This window comes from Hippocampus zosterae, chromosome 1 (assembly GCF_025434085.1).
Source record: "Hippocampus zosterae strain Florida chromosome 1, ASM2543408v3, whole genome shotgun sequence".
NCBI lineage: Eukaryota > Metazoa > Chordata > Actinopteri > Syngnathiformes > Syngnathidae > Hippocampus > Hippocampus zosterae.
Window position 1 is genome coordinate 94472 of NC_067451.1, and position 20518 is coordinate 114989.

The 20518-nt window shown below is 59.4% G+C and overlaps 1 protein-coding gene across 2 annotated transcripts; it reads left to right on the forward strand.

Moving 5' to 3' along the window:
* Nucleotides 1-1032: 1032 nt before the first annotated feature.
* On the forward strand, nucleotides 1033-20501 carry abca1b (ATP-binding cassette, sub-family A (ABC1), member 1B). Of its 2 annotated transcripts, XM_052079717.1 has the most exons (48): nucleotides 1033-1114; nucleotides 2229-2322; nucleotides 4702-4843; nucleotides 5142-5260; nucleotides 6227-6348; nucleotides 6420-6623; nucleotides 7549-7638; nucleotides 8892-9132; nucleotides 9421-9560; nucleotides 9628-9744; nucleotides 9818-10012; nucleotides 10127-10332; nucleotides 10439-10615; nucleotides 10692-10914; nucleotides 11563-11784; nucleotides 11865-12069; nucleotides 12680-12793; nucleotides 12877-13051; nucleotides 13133-13264; nucleotides 13337-13614; nucleotides 13686-13906; nucleotides 13986-14058; nucleotides 14131-14384; nucleotides 14496-14547; nucleotides 14607-14732; nucleotides 14798-14946; nucleotides 15024-15148; nucleotides 15265-15363; nucleotides 15450-15639; nucleotides 15703-15797; nucleotides 15866-15898; nucleotides 15961-16066; nucleotides 16351-16425; nucleotides 16495-16664; nucleotides 16736-16913; nucleotides 16990-17105; nucleotides 17205-17349; nucleotides 17427-17550; nucleotides 17612-17741; nucleotides 17816-17942; nucleotides 18030-18092; nucleotides 18186-18292; nucleotides 18356-18497; nucleotides 18573-18707; nucleotides 18789-18892; nucleotides 19268-19360; nucleotides 19465-19708; nucleotides 19790-20501. In XM_052079717.1, the coding sequence occupies exons 1-48, from the start codon at nucleotides 1049-1051 to the stop codon at nucleotides 19937-19939; spliced, it is 6888 nt and encodes a 2295-aa protein (XP_051935677.1). In that variant the 5' UTR covers nucleotides 1033-1048; the 3' UTR covers nucleotides 19940-20501. The 2 variants fall into 2 exon arrangements, with proteins under 2 accessions (XP_051935677.1, XP_051935669.1); XM_052079709.1 differs by having other exon boundaries at nucleotides 18186-18497.
* Nucleotides 20502-20518: the final 17 nt, after the last annotated feature.

A 20518-nucleotide genomic window follows, 5' to 3' on the forward strand; every position in this document is an offset into this window, starting at 1 on the left:
GCAAGTAGGCCAAAATTAAGGCGAAAAGCAGACAATCGTGGCAAAAGCCACCAAGTCCGCCACGTCCAAATGCTGTCCGTGAGCGGCGGGTTCCTTTGGCAGGGAGCTGCTTTCTCGCTTTTATTTTGAAGGTCTGGGAGGAAGCGGCGCGCGTGTCTCCTCCTGCCGGCTCCGGAATTCGGAGACGTTTCCCCCCCCCCGCATTTACGGCCGAGCTTCACTTCGCTCGCTGGTCGCAGCAACGAAAAGCGGCCCGACGCGCAAACGAGGACGAGGGCGACTCGGTAGACGAACAGCAACTTGACGGTAAGTGGACTTTTCGTCACGGGTTTTGGCCAGCCCTCAGGTGGGCTTCGACGAGCTCCGTTTCGCCACCGGCGCCGCAGTCGCTCGTCCCCGAGTTTGCTCAAAGTTGACAACCCCCCCCAGTCCCCGAATGACAACGAGAGGCGAGAAGACCGAGTCGGACGCAGTTGAGGGACAAAGTCAGCCAATCGGTCACTCCGCGAGTCTGTTGCCGCTCATCACTTTGACGAGTTTGTATTCGCGTCGATTCCTCGAAGACTCGTGAAAACATTCGAGCGAGCGTTCCGATCAATTCTGTCAATGATTGGCAAGCCGTCGATGGAGCGATCGGAGCGCCGGCGACATGATTCCTGTCGGCCCGCTTGATGACTCGCGCGTGCGACAAGTCGGCGGGGCTCGCGCCGCCTTCGATTCGCGACGTTTGTCATCAAGCTCGGCCGCACACCGCGCGAGATCTCGGCCGGCCAAAAGGCGCACCTTGCCTCCGCCGACGCGGTCCCGCTCGCTCGTCACCTCGTGCAGAATATTAGGAGGTCAACGCTGGTTATTGATTAGCGATCAGCGGGAGATAATCGGGTGCCGCCAATCAAGCGAGAAGCCGGGGAGGCGATAGCGCGCGCGTGATCGTCACCCGGCCTATCTGTCTATCTATGTGGCTGACTGACGGCGTGTCGACCTTTCCCCTTTTGAGACGTGCGTCGGCTCCGGAGAGTCGTCGAGGCCCGCCGGGAGCCCGCCCGCCATGTCCCAGCGCACGCAGCTGGCCCTGCTGCTCTGGAAGAACTTGACGTACCGACGCAGGCAGAAGGTGAGCCCTCCTCTTTTGTCCTCCTCCCCACCCAAATGCCGCGTTTGGGCCCCGAGCCTTCTCTCGGACCCGCTTGCTTTTCCCAAAGCGTCAAAAGGCATTTTTTGCCCTCTTGAGTTCACGTTCTCTCTCAGAAGCGGCCTGCCGTTTTGTCCAGAAGCCATCCGAGGACCTTTGCTTTCCAAAATATCACAGCCAAACGTACCGGTGAAGACTTTTTTTTTTCCGGGTGATTCACGTGGACGTCGTCGGAGCACCCGGTGGCCCGAGGACGCCGCGTGGACGCAAAGGTCCCTCTTAGCCGGCGGGAGGATGCTAAGCGCTAGCCGATGGCAGCGCAGCTAGAAGTACGTTCCGTTCGGGGGGAGCGGGACAGACGGTCTTTTTACCGATCTTGACATTTCTTTCGGAACAAGAGGCAATATTTTCCCCTTGAGACCTTTCGTAGCTTGGACATTTGCTATGAAGGGACGTCGGTCGGACAGGAGAGGTCCCGCTGTCTTTTGAAAAGGCCCCATCTTAGCCCGTCGCCGTTATCTGCCCGAGTTTAGGCGTCGCCGTCGCAACCTTTGTTGACCTTTCGGGGTGACATTTCAGCACGGGCCCAAAATGAACTTTGACCTTTTCGTGTCACCCCGGTGACGTTTTGCACAACGGCGGCAAGAGGCGTTGCGCAAAACCGTCCCGTTCACTCGCGCGCCTTTCTGTGACTCTTTCGCTCTCTGCGCGGCAGACGGGGCCGGGAAGTAGAGGCGTGACGGCGTCTGCGCCAAAATGGCGGCCTGTCAAAACGCCAGCGGCGTCGGACCGGCCGCTCGCGCTAGTTGCGCTAACAGCCGCTTGCGCTGGAAGCAGCCGCCCTTGCGATCCTTTGTCAATTGGAGCGCGTCGTCGCAATACATGTCGCTCGACAAAGAAAATTCAAGTGAAATGGTGCAAAGGGAAAAAGACGTCGCTCCCCCTCCCCTCCGACACCGCGACCGCAAGCGTCGCAGAAAGGAGAGCGGGCGGCGGTCCCCCACCGCTGGCAAAAGTCCTCGGGGGTCCCGCAAAGGGGACACCGAGTCGGTTTTTTTAGGCGTTGAGCTGCTGTGCGGCTTGTGTTTGTTTGCAGCTCCAGCTGCTGGTGGAGATCGTGTGGCCGCTGTTCATCTTCTTCATCCTGATCGGCGTGCGCCTCAGCTACCCGCCCTACGAGCAGCACCAATGTGAGTCCGTCCTCGGCCTTGGCCTCGCGCGTTTCCCGCAGACTCGCCGCGTCACCTTGACCTTTGCGCGCGCGCGCCGAGCCTCCGTTGCGTGTAAACACGGCTCGGCCGGCCAGCGAGCGGCTGATCGATAAGCCGGCTCGGCTCATGGACGTTTGCTGGCCGGCCGGGCCTCCCGGTGTGTCTTTTTTTTGCCCTCCTTTTATCTTTCTTTATGGACACCATAAGCGGGTGACGTCAGCTGCCGAAGGTCGTCTTCGTCTCGGCGGTCGGGAGTCGGTGGCCAAACGCCGCGGAAAAGCCGTGCCATCGGCAGCCTTGCTTTTGCTCTTCTTCTGGAGCCCGCCGTGTGTTTGGCGACCGGCTGGTTCCTCCGTCGCACTTTGGCGCGCGTCGACTCGGATCCGATGGCTTGCCGAGACCAGAAACAAAGTCGCTTTGGGAGAAAATGAAGCGCGGGACTCGACCGGAGTGGATTTCTGGAGCAGGTTGTCTACAAAGGGCTCCGCATGCAGCAGAAATAACTCGCACAGCAAATTACTGACAAAGACGGGAGAGAGCACAAAATCGGGCCCCCCGCCGAGTCAAAAGTCAAAGAATGGGAATGAGTCGGAAAGGAGGCCAGCGGGGGCGGCTTGCCCGACGTTCAGTGGAGAGAGGGAGCGGCAACGGAAAAGGCCCCCCTCCCCTCCTCGGGGCCTCCGCTTAGTTCTCGCAACCTCGAATAGCGTTTGGTCCGCAGACCTGCTCGGGGGGGGGGCCGGGCCATTTCAAGACTGGAAGTCCAAAATGTCCACGGAGGCCAGAATGGCAGCGGCGGACTCCTTCCTTCGAGCTCCAGTTAGAAGGCGAGCGGCAGGCTTTTGGACCCAGCGGAGACGCTTGGCGGAGGATCAAATCGACGTGCCTTCCGGTCGTCCGGCCGAGACGTGACGAAGCGGCGAATGACCGTTTCAAAGTGCTCTTGAGAAATCAGAGGCTGGACTTGGAGTTGACAACCGCGCCGATTTGCCGGTCCAATCTCACATCGCTGTCCCAAGCCTGACTGCTCAGGAGGCCCAAGTCGGCAGGATGCTGTGCGCAAAGGGAGCAGATAGGATGAAAACGCCAGAGGCCCCACAATTGAGCCCTGCGGAACACCACGCAACATGAAGAGGAAGAAGTTACGTTGCTGTTGGAGACATCGTAGAAGAGCAGGAGAGAGTGAAGAAGTTGTTTTGCCATCAATCCCTTCCAAAAGTCCCTTTTCCTTTCACTCAACTGTCAACTCTAGTCCAGTTTTTGTTTTTTCATCTGGTGCGGAGGGAGTCAGGAACCCTCCCCTGAATTTGTGCTTGAGCGACAAAAAAGCCTGACAGAGTGACTGATTCCCAACACAGCCGTGCGTGCGTGTGTGTGTGTGTGTGTGTGTGTGTGTGCACAATCACTGCAGGAATGTGCGCTGCAGTGATTCAGCCACTTTGTAACCTGCGCCGACTTGTTGCTGGCGAGCCCGCCGCCCCCCCAAGCCGAGAGCCTTCGTTATGCTCACAGTCTTTCAAAGCAAATGCTGCCGTCGTGGCGAGGGCATGAGCATTGGATTTGAAGTGGTTGCGCGGTCAATAATGCATTCCTCCCCCCACCCCCCCCGAAGAAGCAATGTCGCACTCCCACGGGTACACGCGCACGCATGGCAGGTTCTACTTGTGTTGCGCTTTTTAATCGCAGTTAGTTTTCATTTACATCCAGTTGCTTTTGTGAGCCACTTTTTCTTCAGTGACTCTTAGTTGGAGTTCTTTCAAGAGAAGCACAATCTGTCACGTGCCCTCAAGTCAAATGGAGGACAATGGCAAACAAGCCGGGCGGCCCGGTAGTCCAGTGGTTAGCACGTGGGCTTCACAGTGCAGAGGTACCGGGTTCGATTCCAGCTCCGGCCTCCCTGTGTGGAGTTTGCATGTTCTCCCCGGGCCTGCGTGGGTTTTCTCCGGGTGCTCCGGTTTCCTCCCACATTCCAAAAATATGCGTGGCAGGCTGATTGAACACTCTAAATTGTCCCTAGGTGAGAGTGTGAGCGTGGATGGTTGTTCGTCTCTGTGTGCCCTGCGATTGGCTGGCGACCGATTCAGGGTGTCCCCCGCCTACTGCCCGGAGACAGCTGGGAGAGGCTCCAGCACCCCCCGCGACCCTAGTGAGGATCAAGCGGTTAGGAAGATGAATGAATGAATGAATGAATGAGCAAACAAGCCACTGTCTTTGGTTGCGCACTTTTCATTTGGACCGACGTCAGCAGGACTTGAGTCGGCAGCGTCGGCCGTCGTCGTCGTATTTTCTTCATCTACTCGTCGGCCGTAAAAGGCTCCCGCCGGCCGCCGCGCTTGACTTTCCGTTTGCCGTCCGCAGGTCACTTCCCCAACAAGGCCATGCCGTCGGCGGGCACCTTGCCGTGGCTCCAGGGCATCCTCTGCAACGCCAACAACCCGTGCTTCCGGAGCCCCACGCCGGGCGAGTCGCCGGGCGTCGTGGGCAACTTCAACGACTCCATGTGAGCCGCGCCTCCGCGCCGGTCCGCCTCGCCCCTTTGCCCAAAGTCTTGGCGGTGGGCTTCGGGCCCCGAAAGGCATCCCCGGATGCCAAGGCCTTTGGCTTTCGCTCCGAGTCGGCCTCGGGGTTTCCCGTTCCCGCCTTGGACTTTTGAACGTGGCTCGGGGCCTGGAATGCGGGTTGCCGGCCCGAGTCGGCTTAGCGTCCGGAGCCACGGCCGGGCTGTGCGGCAAAGTTTGAGCTCGCCCGGGAGGCGGCGCCGTGGTCGCGTGCGGCTGACGAGGCTTTTGTGCGTGCAGAATCTCTCGTCTCTTCTCCGACGCCAAGAAGATTCTTCTGTACAGTCAGAACGACCAAAACCTGGAGGGCTTCAAGGAGCTGGCCCGCGCCCTCCGAAAGCTCCAGAGCAGCAGAACAGGTGCCGACGACACACACGCCACATCTTTCCTGATCTTTTTTTTTCCCTTTCATAATCTTTTTTTTTTTCATCCATTTGCTGAAGAAACGCGACGCAAGCTAGTTTGGCTAAGTGAGCCTGTTTGGTAATGCTAGCTCATGCGCTTGAGAACGGAGAACATTTGTCTTTGTCCTGCACTTTTCTTTGTTCTCTTGCACGCCGAACAAACGGAATTTGACGCTTTGTCTTTGAATGATCCCGGCTCGGGTTCCAACCTGCTTTGACCCGCTTTGATTGTGGCGGGCGGCCGAGCCCAATCGAGCGGCGGCGTCGCGACGACCGAATTGCGTCGGCCCCTCACCTTTTTCCTTGCAAGTTCCATGGGCGAGCCCCTCCCCTTAGCCCTTAGCATCGGACCGCTAATCGGCCTCTTTGGCGGCCACGGTCGACGTAACCCAAAAGAAGCCGTCTCCGCGGCAACGTGCTCACGCCAGCGCCGAGAGCGGCGCGCCATTCTTTTGACAATCGATTCTCAAAGAATCAAATGGAAAGCCAAACTTTCTATGGCGCTACGGAATGACGGCACATTATTTGACGGAGCAGAAAACGTCTCGTCCTAAACTGATGTTCATTCGGTTCCCGCTTTGGTGCGACAGATCGGTCGATTGTTGTTTTTCAAAGCAAATGTCCAAAAGAGTTGTTGAGCCGCCTTTGCGTGTGGCGCCGACTCCTGCTGAGGAAAAAACCTCTTCCACGTCAGATCTTCTCAGCCCCGCCCCCATCTACTAATGGCGGACGGTGGTTGGTATCGCCGGCTTTGCCCATAGCTGGTGTCGCTACTTGCCCATCCCGAGTTGAGTGCGATCAAAGAAAGGAAACGCTCGCTGGACCACTTGCGCAAGACCTCCGGACGAGTGGCAACTTGAAGGTGTGACATCATCCAGCAAGCCGCACAACTCCTTGGTCTTTGTCTGTGTGCGTTTTCAGGCTTCAAGTTGAAGCACTTCCTGCAAGATGAGGAGACTTTGTCCGGCTTCCTTTTGAACAACGTGTCCTTTCCCGCTTCCACGGTGGCTCACATCCTGGAGGCCGACGTCGACCTGGAGAAGGTCAGCATCGCATCGTCATCATCGTCAATGGAGCGATCGAGTGTCCAGCGTGCGTGCGTGCGTGCGTTCAGGTCCTCCTGAGCGGGTTCGGGCTCCGCCTGCGCGACGCGTGCCCTCGCAGGCCGGGCGGCCGCAGCCTGCGGGAGTTTGTCAACATCGGCGACCCGGCGGCCGCCGTGATGGTACAGGAAGTGCTGTGCGGCGCCCCGCCGGTGTGGCTCGACCACGCCGAGCGCCTCTTCCTGGACAACGTGGACTTCCTCAAACCTGTCCTGGTAAGACGCGCGCACGCCTCACTCTACTGGCAGCGGGCGCAGGCGCGCGTGGGAGTTCACCAGCGTGTCGCGACGCGTCTCTCACCTTTTGTCGACAGTCTCGCTTTGTGTCGCCACAGGCGTCTTTTTTCTTTCGTTCTTTCTTTTTGTTTTTTTTCCCGGCACAGGAAACGCCAACGTAAGTGGGCGCGGCCCGAGCGCGTGAAACCGAGCGCGCCGCCTTTTCGAATGCTCGTTTCTATAGCAACGTGCTACGGCGCACCAAACACAGAGGGAAACGGAATAAAAAGGACTTTGTAGGCCCCGCTAGCATCCGCCAGATACTAGCGGACTTGTGCGTACGTGCACCAAATGGAAAATAGAAATCTGTATTTTTCAGACGGATACTTAAAAAAAAAACGGCTCACTGGAAATGTATTGCCAACAGATAAATGTCCCAGGACGGTTGATGATGTCAACCGAGGGTGGGCCACAACGGCCCGCCCCCCTGCCTGGGTTCTCCTCCGCAAAGTTGTCCAGTCCGAGTCATGTCCCAATTTCACCGTCAAAACAACAACCACAAAAAACAAGCCGACGTAGGACGGCCGCCCTCTCGACCGGTGCCAAGTAAGCGAGCTGAGCGCTGCCAGTCAGAGCCGCGCGGGTTAATTGCGTCAAATGTTGCCCGCTCGGCATCGGTTGGGGCGTGGTCATTCTGGAAGGGGGGGATTCCCCCATCGGCGGCCCCTTCTCAAGGTTTCTCATGTGACCCCAGAAGCGCTTTTGGGAGTTTTTCCTCGCCCTCCTGGGCGCAAAGGTCCGACCGGGGATGTTGTGAATCTTTGTCAAGCGTGGGCATGCCAAGAAGCCCTTTGACGCGGTTTGCGCTGAAGGGTGCCGCTGCCCCTTTTTGACCATCTCGCGTGCGCGTCTTTGTGCGTCTCAGATGGACGTCAGATCGGACCCCGAAGCCATCCGGGGCGTTTCCGTGGCGACCAACAAGCTGCTGGACAGTCTGGGCTCGCTGGCCGTGCAGGTAGGACGCTGCCCTTGATTTCACAGGCGCCATGTCGGAAGACGCGCCGTGCTCGCCGTCCCGATTCTTGTTTGGTCTCAAAGGAAGACGCTGCGGGGAGTTGGCTTCTCCGAGTGCGCCTTGGAAGTGCGCGTGAGTGACGGTGCGCGTGTGATTTCTCTGGTGAAGAAAAAAGTGACGAGTCACGTTAGCTGCTTGGCGGTCAGGACACCCGACGTCTCAGCTGAACAAAGACTCCGAAGCAACAAACACGCCGCGCGCGAGCGTCTGCCACCAGCTGTCTCGCCCTCGTTGACTTGTGCGGTCTGCGGAAACATCTGCAAGCGGCTTTCTCTCACGACATGATGCCGCGCTGCCCTCGGGTCCCGTTCGGTCCCAAACGGCCGATGTTTAGACGCGGGACAAGGAAGTGGGGGGGGGGGCAAGAGCGGAGAAGAAACGCCTTCTTCAATCCACCGCATATAACCGCAAAAAAAACTTTTTTGCAACACTGAGTTGCAGTGTTTCCGTGACTGTGACGCTCCCTGTTTGATGGGAATTGAAAAAAAAAAAAAAACATACCGTATTGGCCCGAATATAAGACGGCCCCGATTCTAAGACGACCCCCTTTATTTCAAGACTCGAGTTTGAAAAAAGACTTTTTGAACACCAAATACATTTGTATCCAGAAAATAATGACAATACATCTGAAACAAATGATTCGAACAACATATTTGAGAGAACAAGCACCTTCATTCAAATCTAAAGTGCAATCACGTTTGTAAGTGAATGGCTTCTGGTTTTTGAAATGTAAATGACATAACTTCTCCTTAGCTGCCGGTGAACCGGGCCGATCTTCGATCCACTTTTCTCCAGATTGTCGCTACGTTTCTCCATTTTCTGTTTTCTCTTCTATTCTTTTCTTCTCTTTTGCTTCTTACCGCTATTTTAATTTTTATTCTTTGTGGCAGGGGGTCGCTTTGGCCTGGGGAGTCAAGCTCAGCATTCGCTTCAATGATATCTGGCGCCATCTAGCGTCGTGAACGGGTATACTGTCTAGACCCCGAATTTAAGACGACGCCCACTTTTTCACTCTTATTTCAATGCGAAAAACACCGTCTTATATTTGGGCCAATACGGCTCGCAGGCTCCTTTTCGCTTCCAAGACGCGAAGGGTCGCGAAGGATGGCGCGGGACGCTCCGCCCATCCGCACGGGCCACAGAGAGCGGACGCGGTCCCGAGCTCCAATCTGCGCGCCGTGCGTGTGTTGCAGCTGGCCGGCATGAAGAGCTGGGTGGACCTGAGGAAGGAGATCATCTTCCTGACGCGCAACGCCACGTCCTCGCCCAGCGCCATGTACCAGGCCGTGTCGCGCATCGTCTGCGGCCATCCCGAGGGCGGCGGCCTGCAGATCAAGTCTCTCAACTGGTACGAGGACAGCAACTACAAGGCGCTCTTTGGGAACTACAACAGCAGCGAGGACGACGCCGCGCAGCGCTACGACAACTCCTCCAGTCAGTTGGCAAAACGCTCTTCCGGGTCGCTGCCCGCTCTCCGCCGCTTCCTGTCCTCTTCGTCGGCTTCGTGTTCGCGTCGAAGCCACTTGCTGTCCACGTAGCACGACTTCCTGTCCGAGAGTTTTTCACGCTCGGTGCCAGAGTTTTTCCGCTGCGCGTCCGTCACGCCGCCTCCTCTCCTGTCCACGTGGCGTACCGCCGCTCCCCGTCCCGATAGGGAAGCGGTGTGACGCGATCCGTCGCCCCCCCGAGTGTTTGACATGGCTGGCGCGTGTGCGTGCGCAGCTCCTTTCTGCAACAGTCTGGTGAGGGACATGGACTCCAATCCCATGTCCAGGATGATCTGGGAAGCCGTGAAACCGCTGCTGATGGGGAAGATCCTCTACACTCCCGACACGCCGGCCACGCGCAGGGTCATCCACGAGGTGAGGACGCCGCGTCGGCTTCCCTCTCCTCGGCGGCGCCGGACGACCCTGGTTTTCCTGCTTTCAGGTGAACCGGACGTTTCAGGAGCTGGGCGTGTTCAGGGACTTGGAGGGAATGTGGCAAGAGATGCGACCCAAAGTTTGGAACTTCCTGGAGAACAGCGAACAGATGAACTTGCTGCGGGTAATCTACTTGTTGGGCTGGCAATTTTGCTGGAGATGAGAATCCATCGAAGCGCTTGTCGCGTGTGTTTTAGTCTCTGCTGAAAAACAACGTGACCGCCGCCTACTTCCACGCTCACTTGGCCGCCACCGACTGGACGGTGGCCGACGTCTCCAACTTCCTGTCCAGGCACGCCGACGAGCGGCGAGCGAGCGGCGGCGCCCTCACCTGGAGGGACGTCTTCAACGAGACCGACCAGGCCGTCACCGGCATCTCCCGCTTCATGGAGGTGAGCTTCCGGAGGCGGCGCGCCGGCGACTGGCCAGGGCTGGCGCCGAGGCTTCCAACTTCCGCTTTTCTTGAGCCGGGCGAGTGAGTGTCGCTCCGCCGCCGTCCGTTTCAGTGCGTCAATCTGGACAAGCTGGAGCCCGTCCCCACCGAGGAGCACATGATCAACCAGTCCATGGTTCTACTGGAGGACAGGAAGTTCTGGGCCGGGATCGTCTTCCCGGACGTTGGCGCCAACGCCACGGAGCTCGCCCCCAACGTCAGCTACAAAATCCGCATGGACATCGACAACGTGGAGCGGACCAACAAGATCAAAGACGCGTAAGGACGAAGAAGTGCGCGTCGGGCTTGGGGGCCATGCGGCCGCCGAAGCTCAGCTTTGCGCTACGCGCCGCACCCGTGCTGCGCTTTGTCGGTTTCTTCTCAGGTACTGGGACCCGGGTCCTCGGGCGGACCCCTTTGAGGACATGCGCTACGTTTGGGGAGGCTTCTCCTACCTGCAGGACGTGGTGGAGCAGGCCCTGGTCCGAGCCATGACGGGCACCAAGGAGAAGACGGGCGTCTACGTCCAGCAGATGCCATACCCGTGCTACGTGGACGACATGTACGGACGGCGCAGTCGTGGACGGCGGAGGCCGCTCCCGAGCGCGCTGACCGGCTCTCCTTCTCGGCACCCGCAGCTTCCTGCGGGTCATGAGCCGCTCCATGCCGCTCTTCATGACGCTGGCCTGGATGTTCTCCGTGTCCATCATCCTGAAGAGCGTGGTGTACGAGAAGGAGGCGCGTTTGAAGGAGACCATGAGGATCATGGGGCTGGACAACGGCATCCTGTGGTTCAGCTGGTTCGTCAGCAGCCTCATCCCTCTGCTCATCAGCGCCGGACTGCTGGTGCTGATGCTCAAGGTGGGCTGGTTCCGAGCGCTTTTCGTGGCCCGGTGTCAATGATGTGCTTCTTGGATGCCCAGGGCCTCCTCACCGTCTCCGGTTGATTGTGGTCCGCGTGCGGTCCAATCCGCGACGGTCCGGGGTCATCCGCTCGATTCCGGGCCGCTCGTCCGATTGCGATTGCGCAGTCGATTTTTGCGCCGGTGGTCCTGCGTCACTTGTCTGAGTCATTGAATTCTGAACAGGCGTAGTCTTAAACGGGACTTGAAAGTAGAGAGAGGTGTACGCTTTTGGAGGTCCAGAGGTAGACTGTTCCAGAGCTTTGGAGTGACGCGACTGAAGCCTCTGGCTTCCATGGTGCTCGGGCGGGCAGGGGGCGATGACAGGCGGAGGGAGGATGAGGATCTGAGGGAGCGAGTGGGAATATACGCCTGAAGAAGGTCGGACAGGTAGGGAGGGGTCATGTATGTATATAGGAGTAGTTTGGACTTGATGCGGTATTGGACAGGGAGCCAGTGGACTTCGTGTCCAAATGGAGACGCCAATGGTTCATATGGAAACGAAGACGGTATCGGTCACGTGACCCCGCCACGCTGGCGCCGCCGGGGCGCTTGCCATCGGTGTGACGATGCGACCATCCCGCTCCCGGGATTCTCTGCCCCTCAGAAAGGAAACTTGCTGCCGTACAGCGACACCGGCGTGGTCTTCCTCTTCCTGGCGTCCTTTGCCGTGGTGACCATCATGCAGTGCTTTCTCATCAGTACGGCGTTCGCTCGAGCCAATTTGGCCGCCGCCTGCGGAGGAATCATCTACTTCACCCTGTACTTGCCTTACGTACTCTGCGTGGCCTGGCAGGACCACATCGGGTTCGCCGCCAAGGTCTTTGCGGTAAGAAGGCCCAGGGATTGCGGCGGGACTCTTTGGCAGGGGGAGTCCCAACCGAGTCTGACGCCCGCCATCTCCCGCAGAGTCTCCTGTCCCCCGTGGCTTTTGGCTTCGGCTGCGAGTACTTCGCTCTGTTCGAAGAGCAGGGCGTCGGCATCCAATGGAAGAACCTGGTGGCCAGTCCCCTGGAAGAAGACGACTTTAGCCTGCGCACCGCCATCATCATCATGTACTTTGACTCCTTCCTGTACGGACTCCTCACCTGGTACATCGAAGCCGTCTTTCCAGGTGCGTATGGTTCCGAGGGCGCCGGCCAGCCCGTGATTCGCGCCTTTCTGATCGGGTCGCGACGCGAGTGAGGAAAGATTGATTTGCGGTTGACGCTGGCTTCCCCTGAGCTTGAGAGAGTTTGACACGACGTGACTCCGGGACCCCGAAGCGGAACAACAAAATGAGAGCGAGTGAACTGAACTCGAATGAGCAAAGTAGCACGAGATCACGAGTAGCCGAAGAGAAGACAATGCCGGTGGAAACACGAGAATAGACAAAACTAAAGAACCACTCCCACGTGTGGAACCGACGGTAGCAAGTGCAACAGTTGCTGAATTGCGCACGTTAACAAGACGCAACCAGGGCGACGGCAAAGCTCGACAAGTCCAGAAGTATCGTCCGCCAGGAAAGCGCAATAACTGACCACAATGCACTGGCAAAGGTCAGTCACGCGTCTCCCGTTTCTCCTGCACTGAAGAATCCGGCGTACCCTGCGCCCGTCCGCGCGACCCGGGCCGTCGGGCCGCCGCGCAGCGAAAAAAAACAACCGGGCAGACAGTCAGATTTCACCGCGGCATTTTCATTCCTGGTCCGGCGTGTCAAGCGGTGACCGGTTTGTGTGCGGCAGGCCAATACGGGATCCCGCGGCCGTGGTACTTCCCCGTCACAAAGTCCTACTGGCTTGGCGAGGAGGAGAACAAGTCCAACAAAGTCCCTCTGCGCCGCAGAGGCAACCCCGCCGGTGAGAATGCCGAGACGGGACGGTTGGATCGGGGGAAGGCGCGCGGGACCCAATTGCCGTCCGTGTGTGTCGCTACCGCGCAGCCGTCTGCGTGGAAGAGGAACCGGCCCACCTGGAGCCCGGCGTCTACATCGAGAACCTCGTGAAGGTTTACCGGCACGGGAAGAAGCGGGCAGTGGACGGGCTGACGCTGGGCTTTTACGAGGGACAGATCACCTCCTTCTTGGGACACAACGGCGCCGGAAAGACCACCACCATGTGAGTGCGGGCGACCGCCAGCCGCGGCGCCAGTTCCGCAACGGCAAACGGGAGAGCGCCTCAACCGTGCCGTCGCGGCAGGTCCGTCCTGACCGGGCTGTTCCCGCCCACCTCCGGTACCGCCTACATTCTGGGTCGAGACATCCGCACGGAGCTGAGCGCCATCCGTCAGAGTCTGGGCGTCTGCCCTCAGCACAACGTCCTCTTCAGCATGTGAGGGGTCGCTCGGATGCTTCCTGCCTCTTGAGGGTAGCTGCCGACGGTTGGCTGCGTTTTACGCCGCAGGTTGACGGTGGAGGAGCACATCTGGTTCTACGCCCGACTCAAAGGACTGTCAGAGGAGCGGGTGAAAGGCGAGACGGAGCAGATCCTCCGCGACACGGGCCTGCCGCACAAACGCAAGTCCAAGACCAGCACGCTCTCCGGCGGCATGCAGAGGAAGCTGTCCGTGGCCTTGGCTTTTGTCGGGGGTTCGAAGGTGGTGATCTTGGATGAGCCCACGGCCGGAGTGGATCCTTACGCTCGAAGGGGAATCTGGGATCTGCTGCTGAAGTACCGACAGGGTGAGTCGACAGATCTTTGCGGCCGCTCGCGCGAGCTCAGTTTGAGAGCCCCGCGTGTGGCGCGCCCTCAGGACGCACCATCATCCTGTCCACGCACCACATGGACGAGGCCGACATCCTGGGCGACCGCATCGCCATCATCTCGCACGGGAAGCTGTGCTGCGTGGGCTCGTCGCTCTACCTCAAAAACCAGCTGGGGACGGGCTACTACCTGACCCTGGTCAAGAAGGACCCCGAGCCCTCGCTTGGCTCCTGCGGGAACTCTTCCAGCACCGTGTCCTTCAGCAAGAAGGTCCGGCGGCACCGCCTTTCCACAGAATGCCCACGAAGCGCCAGTCAACCGGGCCCCCGCCTGCTTCCGTTTGTTACAGGACGAGAGCGGTTCCGTCAGCAGCAGCGACGCCGGGCTGGGCAGCGAGCAGGACAGCGAGGCCGCCACCGTCGGTGAGCGGCGCCCGGACCTCCTCGGCGCCGCTCCGGAGCCGCCCGCGCTCATACTTTTGTCTCCCTCTTTAGAAAGCGGGCAGGCGGCGGTGGCGGTCTGCGAGGCGCCGCCGCCCCCGGTGGACACGTCCCAGGTGTCGGGCCTGATCCTGCGCCACATCCCCGGCGCCCGCATGGTGGAGGACCTGGGACACGAGCTGACCTTCGTCCTGCCTTACTCAGCCGCCAAGGACGGAGCCTTCGTGGAGCTTTTCCGTGAAATGGACGACAATCTGAGCCGCTTGAACATCTCCAGTTACGGCGTGTCCGACACCACCTTGGAAGAGGTGGGAAAGCGCCGCTTCCCGCGTGCCGTCCAAGGTTCCCGGGGCTCCAAAGTCCTTCTCCCGAAAGCCTGCACTCAGACCATTTGCGCCGCGTGCTTTTTGTTTGCACAGATTTTCCTGAAAGTGGCTGAAGATAACGGCGTGGACACGGACGTGCCCTCAGGTAAGGTCCCGCAGTCGAGAAGACGGCTCGGAGCGCGGGCTCATTTTTTGCGGGCGCAGACGGCACGCTTCCCGTCCGGCGACGACGGCGGACTCACGCCTTCGGAGGAGGCGACCCGCAGAGCTGCCTGAGACCTCTGACGGACGAGCGCGACGACGACGACGACGCGGCCGACGGCGATCCGGGTACGCGCGCGCGGTGACGCGGGCGCGCGCCTCTTGGCCCGCTGACTTACCCCGTGGCATTCCAGAGAGCGGAGAAACGGACAGGTTGAAGTGCGCCGGCGGGAAAGGATCGGCCAAAGTCAGCGGCTGGAATCTGACCAAACAACAGTTTGTGGCGCTCATGTGGAAGAGATTTCTTTTCGCCCGGCGCTCCCGTAAAGGATTCTTTGCCCAGGTGGGCTCCCGTCGTCCGCGCGGCGCTCGCGTTGCTCGAGCGCTTGGCGTCGATGACGACGCGCTGCCGTCTCGCAGATCGTCCTGCCCGCCGTCTTCGTCTGCATCGCGCTGGTCTTCAGTCTCATCGTTCCTCCTTTCGGGAAATATCCCAGTTTGGAGCTGCAGCCCTGGATGTACGAAGACCAGGTCACCTTCATCAGGTACTCGCGCCGAGTTTGGCCTCGTGCGGCGTATGAGGAGAAAGGAATCGCGCTCGCGTTGCCCGAGAGCCGTCTAGCTCCTCCCTCGGCTCACGTGTTCGTCGGTCGTGTGGCAGTGACGACGCGCCGGGAGACGCCACCACGCAGAAGTTGCTGGCTTCTCTGTTGGACCCGCCGGGACCGGGGACGCGTTGCATGCTGGGCCATCCCGTTCCGTAAGATCACGCCACCGCCGGCCTCCGGCTTCCGCCGTCTCTCTTTTGTCGCCGTCTTACAAGCGCCCGCCGCCGCTCGCGATCAGAGAGGCGCCTTGCACGATGGGCGACGACGACTGGAGCGTTCCGGAGGTCCCGGAGAGTGTCCGGCAGCTCTTCGCGTCTGGGAACTGGACCATGGAGGACCCGTCCCCGGCCTGCTCCTGCAGTTGCGACGGCAGGAAGAAGATGCTGCCCGACTGCCCCGCCGGCGCCGGAGGGATGCCCCCGCCCGAGGTTAGCTCGACGGCGGCGGGGAGGCCGGGGGGGCCCATTCGGTGACGCGCGCCTTGTGTTCAGATGAAGCTGAGCTCCCGCGACACGCTGCAGAACCTGACGGGCCGGAACATCTCCGACTACCTGGTCAAAACCTACGCGCAGATCATCGGCAAGAGGTAAGACGTACGGCGGTCGCGCGCGACGTATGGCGACGGCTTCAACTTTGCCTTTGTGTCGTCCTCAGTTTGAAGAACAAAGTTTGGGTCAACGAGTTCAGGTGAGTTTGGCGCATGGCCGATGAGGTTTTGCATCCGTAACGCTCCGGCACCTGACCGCCAGGTACGGAGGCTTCTCATTGGGCGCCAGGAGCACTCACGTCCTCCCGCCGGCCGACGAGATCGACGACGCCATCCGCCGCATCCGCAAAATCTTTGAACTGACCGAGGTTCGTTTCCCTTCTCAGGGGCTTCTCATTTCCCGCCCGATATTTATTGATTTAGTGGAGTTTGTTCTTGCCCTCATCGGGGGGGGATGTCGTTCATATTTGGAGGCATCGATTGAGAAATTGTCTCTGCCGCTCCTGAAAGAGCCCGCAGTGGTTCCGACTCCGCGTTGGGGCCGAGGGTGGAGCGCGAATCCGACACGCGAGCGTTTCCGTCAGTCGCCGGCAAAATGGGAGTCGGTCAGGACCGGCGACGATCCGAGTTTTGAATGTCGATCGTTGAACAGGGAGCGGCGGCCGACCGATTTCTGGACAATTTGTCGGCTTTCATCAACGGTTTGGACACCAAGAACAACGTCAAGGTCAGCCGCGCGATTGAGCGACGCGCGAAGGCGCGGACGGATTGATGGACGGATGGGTGGCTGCTTCAGATCTGGTTCAACAACAAAGGCTGGCACAGCATGGGCTCCTTCATCAACGTGATGAGCAACGCCATCCTGAGGGCCAACCTGCCTCCCGGCGAGGACGCCGGGCGCTACGGCATCCGGGCCTTCAATCATCCGCTCAACCTGACCAAGGAGCAGCTGTCTCAGGTGGCGCTGTGAGTGCACGCGAACACGCTAGCGCAGGCGTCGGGCGTCACGGCGTCACGGTGTCACGGCCGCTTTCCAGGGTCACGACCTCGGTGGACGTGCTGGTGTCCATCTGCGTGATCTTCGCCATGTCCTTCGTCCCGGCCAGTTTCGTGGTCTTCCTCATCCAGGAGCGCGTGAGTAAGACCAAGCACATGCACTTCATCAGCGGCGTGCACCCCCTCCTCTACTGGACCGCCAACTTCATCTGGGACATGGTGCGTCTGCGTCCGAGCGTCCGCCGGCGTGAGCGCGCGCGCCGGCTAACGGGCCGCCTTGCGTCTGCGTCCGCAGTGCAACTACGTGGTCCCGGCGACGCTGGTCGTCCTGATCTTCGTGTGCTTCCAACAAAAAGCTTACGTGTCCTCCACCAACCTGCCCGTGCTCGCTCTGCTTCTCCTGCTCTACGGGTACCCGCACACGACTTCAATGAATGCCTTCTCAAAGCCTAAATAGCGAGCACACGTGGAAAAGGCCGAGCGGCGTCCATCCTCTGCGTTTGCGCGCAGGTGGTCCATCACGCCGCTGATGTACCCGGCCTCGTTCGTCTTCAGCATCCCCAGCACGGCCTACGTGGTCCTCACCAGCGTCAACATCCTCATCGGGATCAACGGCAGCATCTCCACCTTCGTCATGGAGCTCTTCGGGGATCACGTGAGCCGCCGCGCCCTCTTTGCCGCCCGCCCGCCGCCCCCCCCCCACCCCTGGCTAACCCGCTCGCGTGGCCGCAGGAAATCGGAGGCATCAACGACATTCTGAAGAACGTTCTGCTCATTTTCCCTCACTTCTGTTTGGGGCGGGGCCTCATCGACATGGTCAAGAACCAGGCCATGGCCGACGCGCTGCAGAGATTCGGTAAGATTGGCGCCCGGCGCCGGCGCCGCGGACCGTGACATCTCGCTGTGCCTCGCGTCAGGAGAGAACAGGCTGCGTTCGCCTCTGGAGTGGGACATGGTGGGAAAGAATTTGTTCGCCATGGCGCTGGAAGGCGTCGTCTTCTTTGTCATCACCGTCCTCATCCAGTACAGATTCTGCGTCAAACCCAGGTGACCATCGCCGGTTTGCTTCCGCACCGCCGCACCGGCACGTATTTCATCTCGGCGATTGCGCACGCGTGCAGACCGGTGAGTCACGGGACCAAACCGGGAGTTCTGGGAGAGGAGGATGAGGATGTGGCTCGGGAGAGGCAGCGCATCGTACACGGACTCGGACACGGACACATCCTGGAACTGCGACAACTCACCAAGGTGGTCCCCACTCTGCGCGCCAGGCGTGTACGTGTGTGTGTGTGTGTGTGCATCTGTTGTCACGGCTTGCGCCTTTCCACCCCGCAGGTGTTCAAAAGAAAACAGAAGCCGGCGGTCGATCGGCTTTGCGTTGGAATTCCTCCGGGCGAGGTTTGTTGCGCACACTCGAATTGTGTGTGTGTGTGTGTGTGTGTGTGTGTGCGCTCACGTGCATTAAGCCTGTAAGGGCCTGCCTTTGGTCAGTGTTTCGGGCTGCTGGGCGTGAACGGAGCGGGAAAAACCACCACCTTCAAAATGCTGACGGGCGACACGGTGGTGACCGGCGGCGAAGCCTTCCTCGCCGGGAAGAGGTGGGCTCCACATTCATTTGTGAAGGTCTCGCGCCATGGTGCTCACACGCTAACGGCCAACAGTATCCTGCGGGAGCTGGACCAGGTCCATCAGAACATGGGCTACTGCCCCCAGTTCGATGCCGTCAACGAGCTGCTGACGGGCAGAGAACATCTGGAGCTCTACGCCATCCTCAGAGGAGTTCCCGGCAAGGAAGTCTGCGACGTGAGTGGCGGACGCGCGCCGCCAGGCTTTGGGCTTCCGGGAGGACGAAGGCGACGGTGACGCTGTGCTCCGCAGGTGGCCGAGTGGGGCATCAGGAAGCTGGGCCTGCTCAAGTACGCCGACAAAGCCGCGGGAAGCTACAGCGGCGGCAATTTACGCAAGCTCTCCACCGCCATGGCGCTCATCGGCGCCCCGCCCGTGGTCTTCTTGGTGAGTGAGGCTGCGCGTGGCCCGCATCCTCCGAGCCTTCCCTCCCCGCTTGGCTAACCCCGGCTGTGGCCGCCGTAACAGGACGAGCCCACCACGGGCATGGACCCCAAAGCCCGTCGAGCGCTCTGGAACTGCATCCTGGATGTCATCAAGGAGGGACGCTCGGTGGTGCTCACCTCGCACAGGTGCCTTCGCGTTTGTCCTTGCCGCCTTCGCGTCTCCTCGCGCGCCGCTTCCCTCGTCCCGCGTTCCTTCGCGTCTCTTCCCTCCTTGCACGTTGGCCACCGTATGGCACAGATCAAGAGCGAGATATCCGTGCACTCTGGATACCTTTTGAGCGTTTCTGACATGTGTGATGATTTGACAATTTGTCAAACGGCCACCGTCAAGTGCCAAGTCCCGGAGAGGAGGACTTACTCCATGTCTTTTTGTTGTTGTTTGTTTTGCCTGAGGTATCGGCAGCCTTCGTGAGTATGTGATACCTTGAAATAAGGCCAGTATGGACTTTACTCACCCATGCCTGAAATGTAATCACTTGTGTGTGTGTGTGTGTGTCTCAGCATGGAGGAGTGTGAGGCATTGTGCACCCGCATGGCCATCATGGTGAATGGCAGGTTCAAATGTCTCGGCAGCGTCCAACATTTGAAGAACAGGTACAACAGCCCGGGCACAGGCGCGCAGGCGCACGCGCGGCTTTAAGAGAGGCGGGAAGCCGGCGCAGGAGCTCAGCGCCGTCTGTTGCGCGTGTGGGCCGCAGGTTCGGCGACGGCTACACGATCATCCTGCGCGTGGCGGGGCCCGACCCCGATCTCCTTCCTGTCATGAAGTTCATCGAGAGCGAGCTGAGCGGGAGCACGCTGAAGGAGAAACACCGGAACATGCTGCAATACCAGCTGCCGTCGTCGCGTTGCTCGCTCACGCACATCTTCTTCACGCTGGCCAACAACAAACACGCGCTGAAAATTGAAGACTACTCCGTCACGCAGACCACGCTCGACCAGGTACACGCGCGCGGGCGGAAGGCGGAAGGCGCAGGCGCAGGCGCACAGATGTGACTGACACACGCTTGTTTTGCGTGTCAGGTGTTTGTGAACTTCGCCAAGGACCAAAGCGACGACTATCACTCGAAAGACATTCACTCTTCCTCGCCCTCGACAAAGCGGCGCCGGGGCAGAAGCGCGCTCCGAGTGGACCTTCCTGAGGCGGACCGCGCCAAAGAGAGCGTCATGTGACCGTGTCGGGGGAGGGATCACGTGACGTGCGATTTGCGAACGAGCCGCGCGGACGCCCGTCGCCACGCGATGCAAATGATTTCCGGCGGCGGCGGGAGGGCGTGACCTCGCCGCGCGGCGGAAGAAAAAAACAAACTTGAAGCGGTGCCAGCGCGCGGCCGCCATTTTCTTTTCGGAATGGTGTCAAGTTGCGCGGGTCGATGAAGATTCCAAATCATTTCAAATCATCGTCTGTTCATTTTATTTATGTTTGTTCGACTGCCAATCAAAGTGTTGATTGTTTTTTTTATATCAGAAGCAAAAAAATGTAAAAATCTCTTGGAGTTCTTTTTTTTCCTCTTAGGGAAAAAAAAAATCTCTTCAAATGTGACGGCAAACTGTTACTGCCAACCTTCAAATGAAATGGATGCCCACTGCGCAGCTTTGTGGAAGAAACCACTCCAAGCGCAGGAACAAGAAGATTCTGTCCAAACTTTTGGAAGTCACATTTGTGAAGGCGTCGCAGCCGGTTGGGCTCGTCAAAGGAATCAAAACGTCTGAATAAAGTTCATTCTGTCTCTTACTTATGATTACAGTGGT

Excerpts from the sequence above, each read along its gene's own strand:
- abca1b (XM_052079709.1), top strand. The coding sequence starts at position 1,049 with ATGTCCCAGCGCACGCAGCTGGCCCTGCTGCTCTGGAAGAACTTGACG. Across the intron at positions 12,794-12,876 it reads CCGCAGAGGCAACCCCGCCG|CCGTCTGCGTGGAAGAGGAA; the intron begins GTGAGAATGCCG and ends GCTACCGCGCAG. Across the intron at positions 18,498-18,572 it reads CCGGCAAGGAAGTCTGCGAC|GTGGCCGAGTGGGGCATCAG; the intron begins GTGAGTGGCGGA and ends TGTGCTCCGCAG.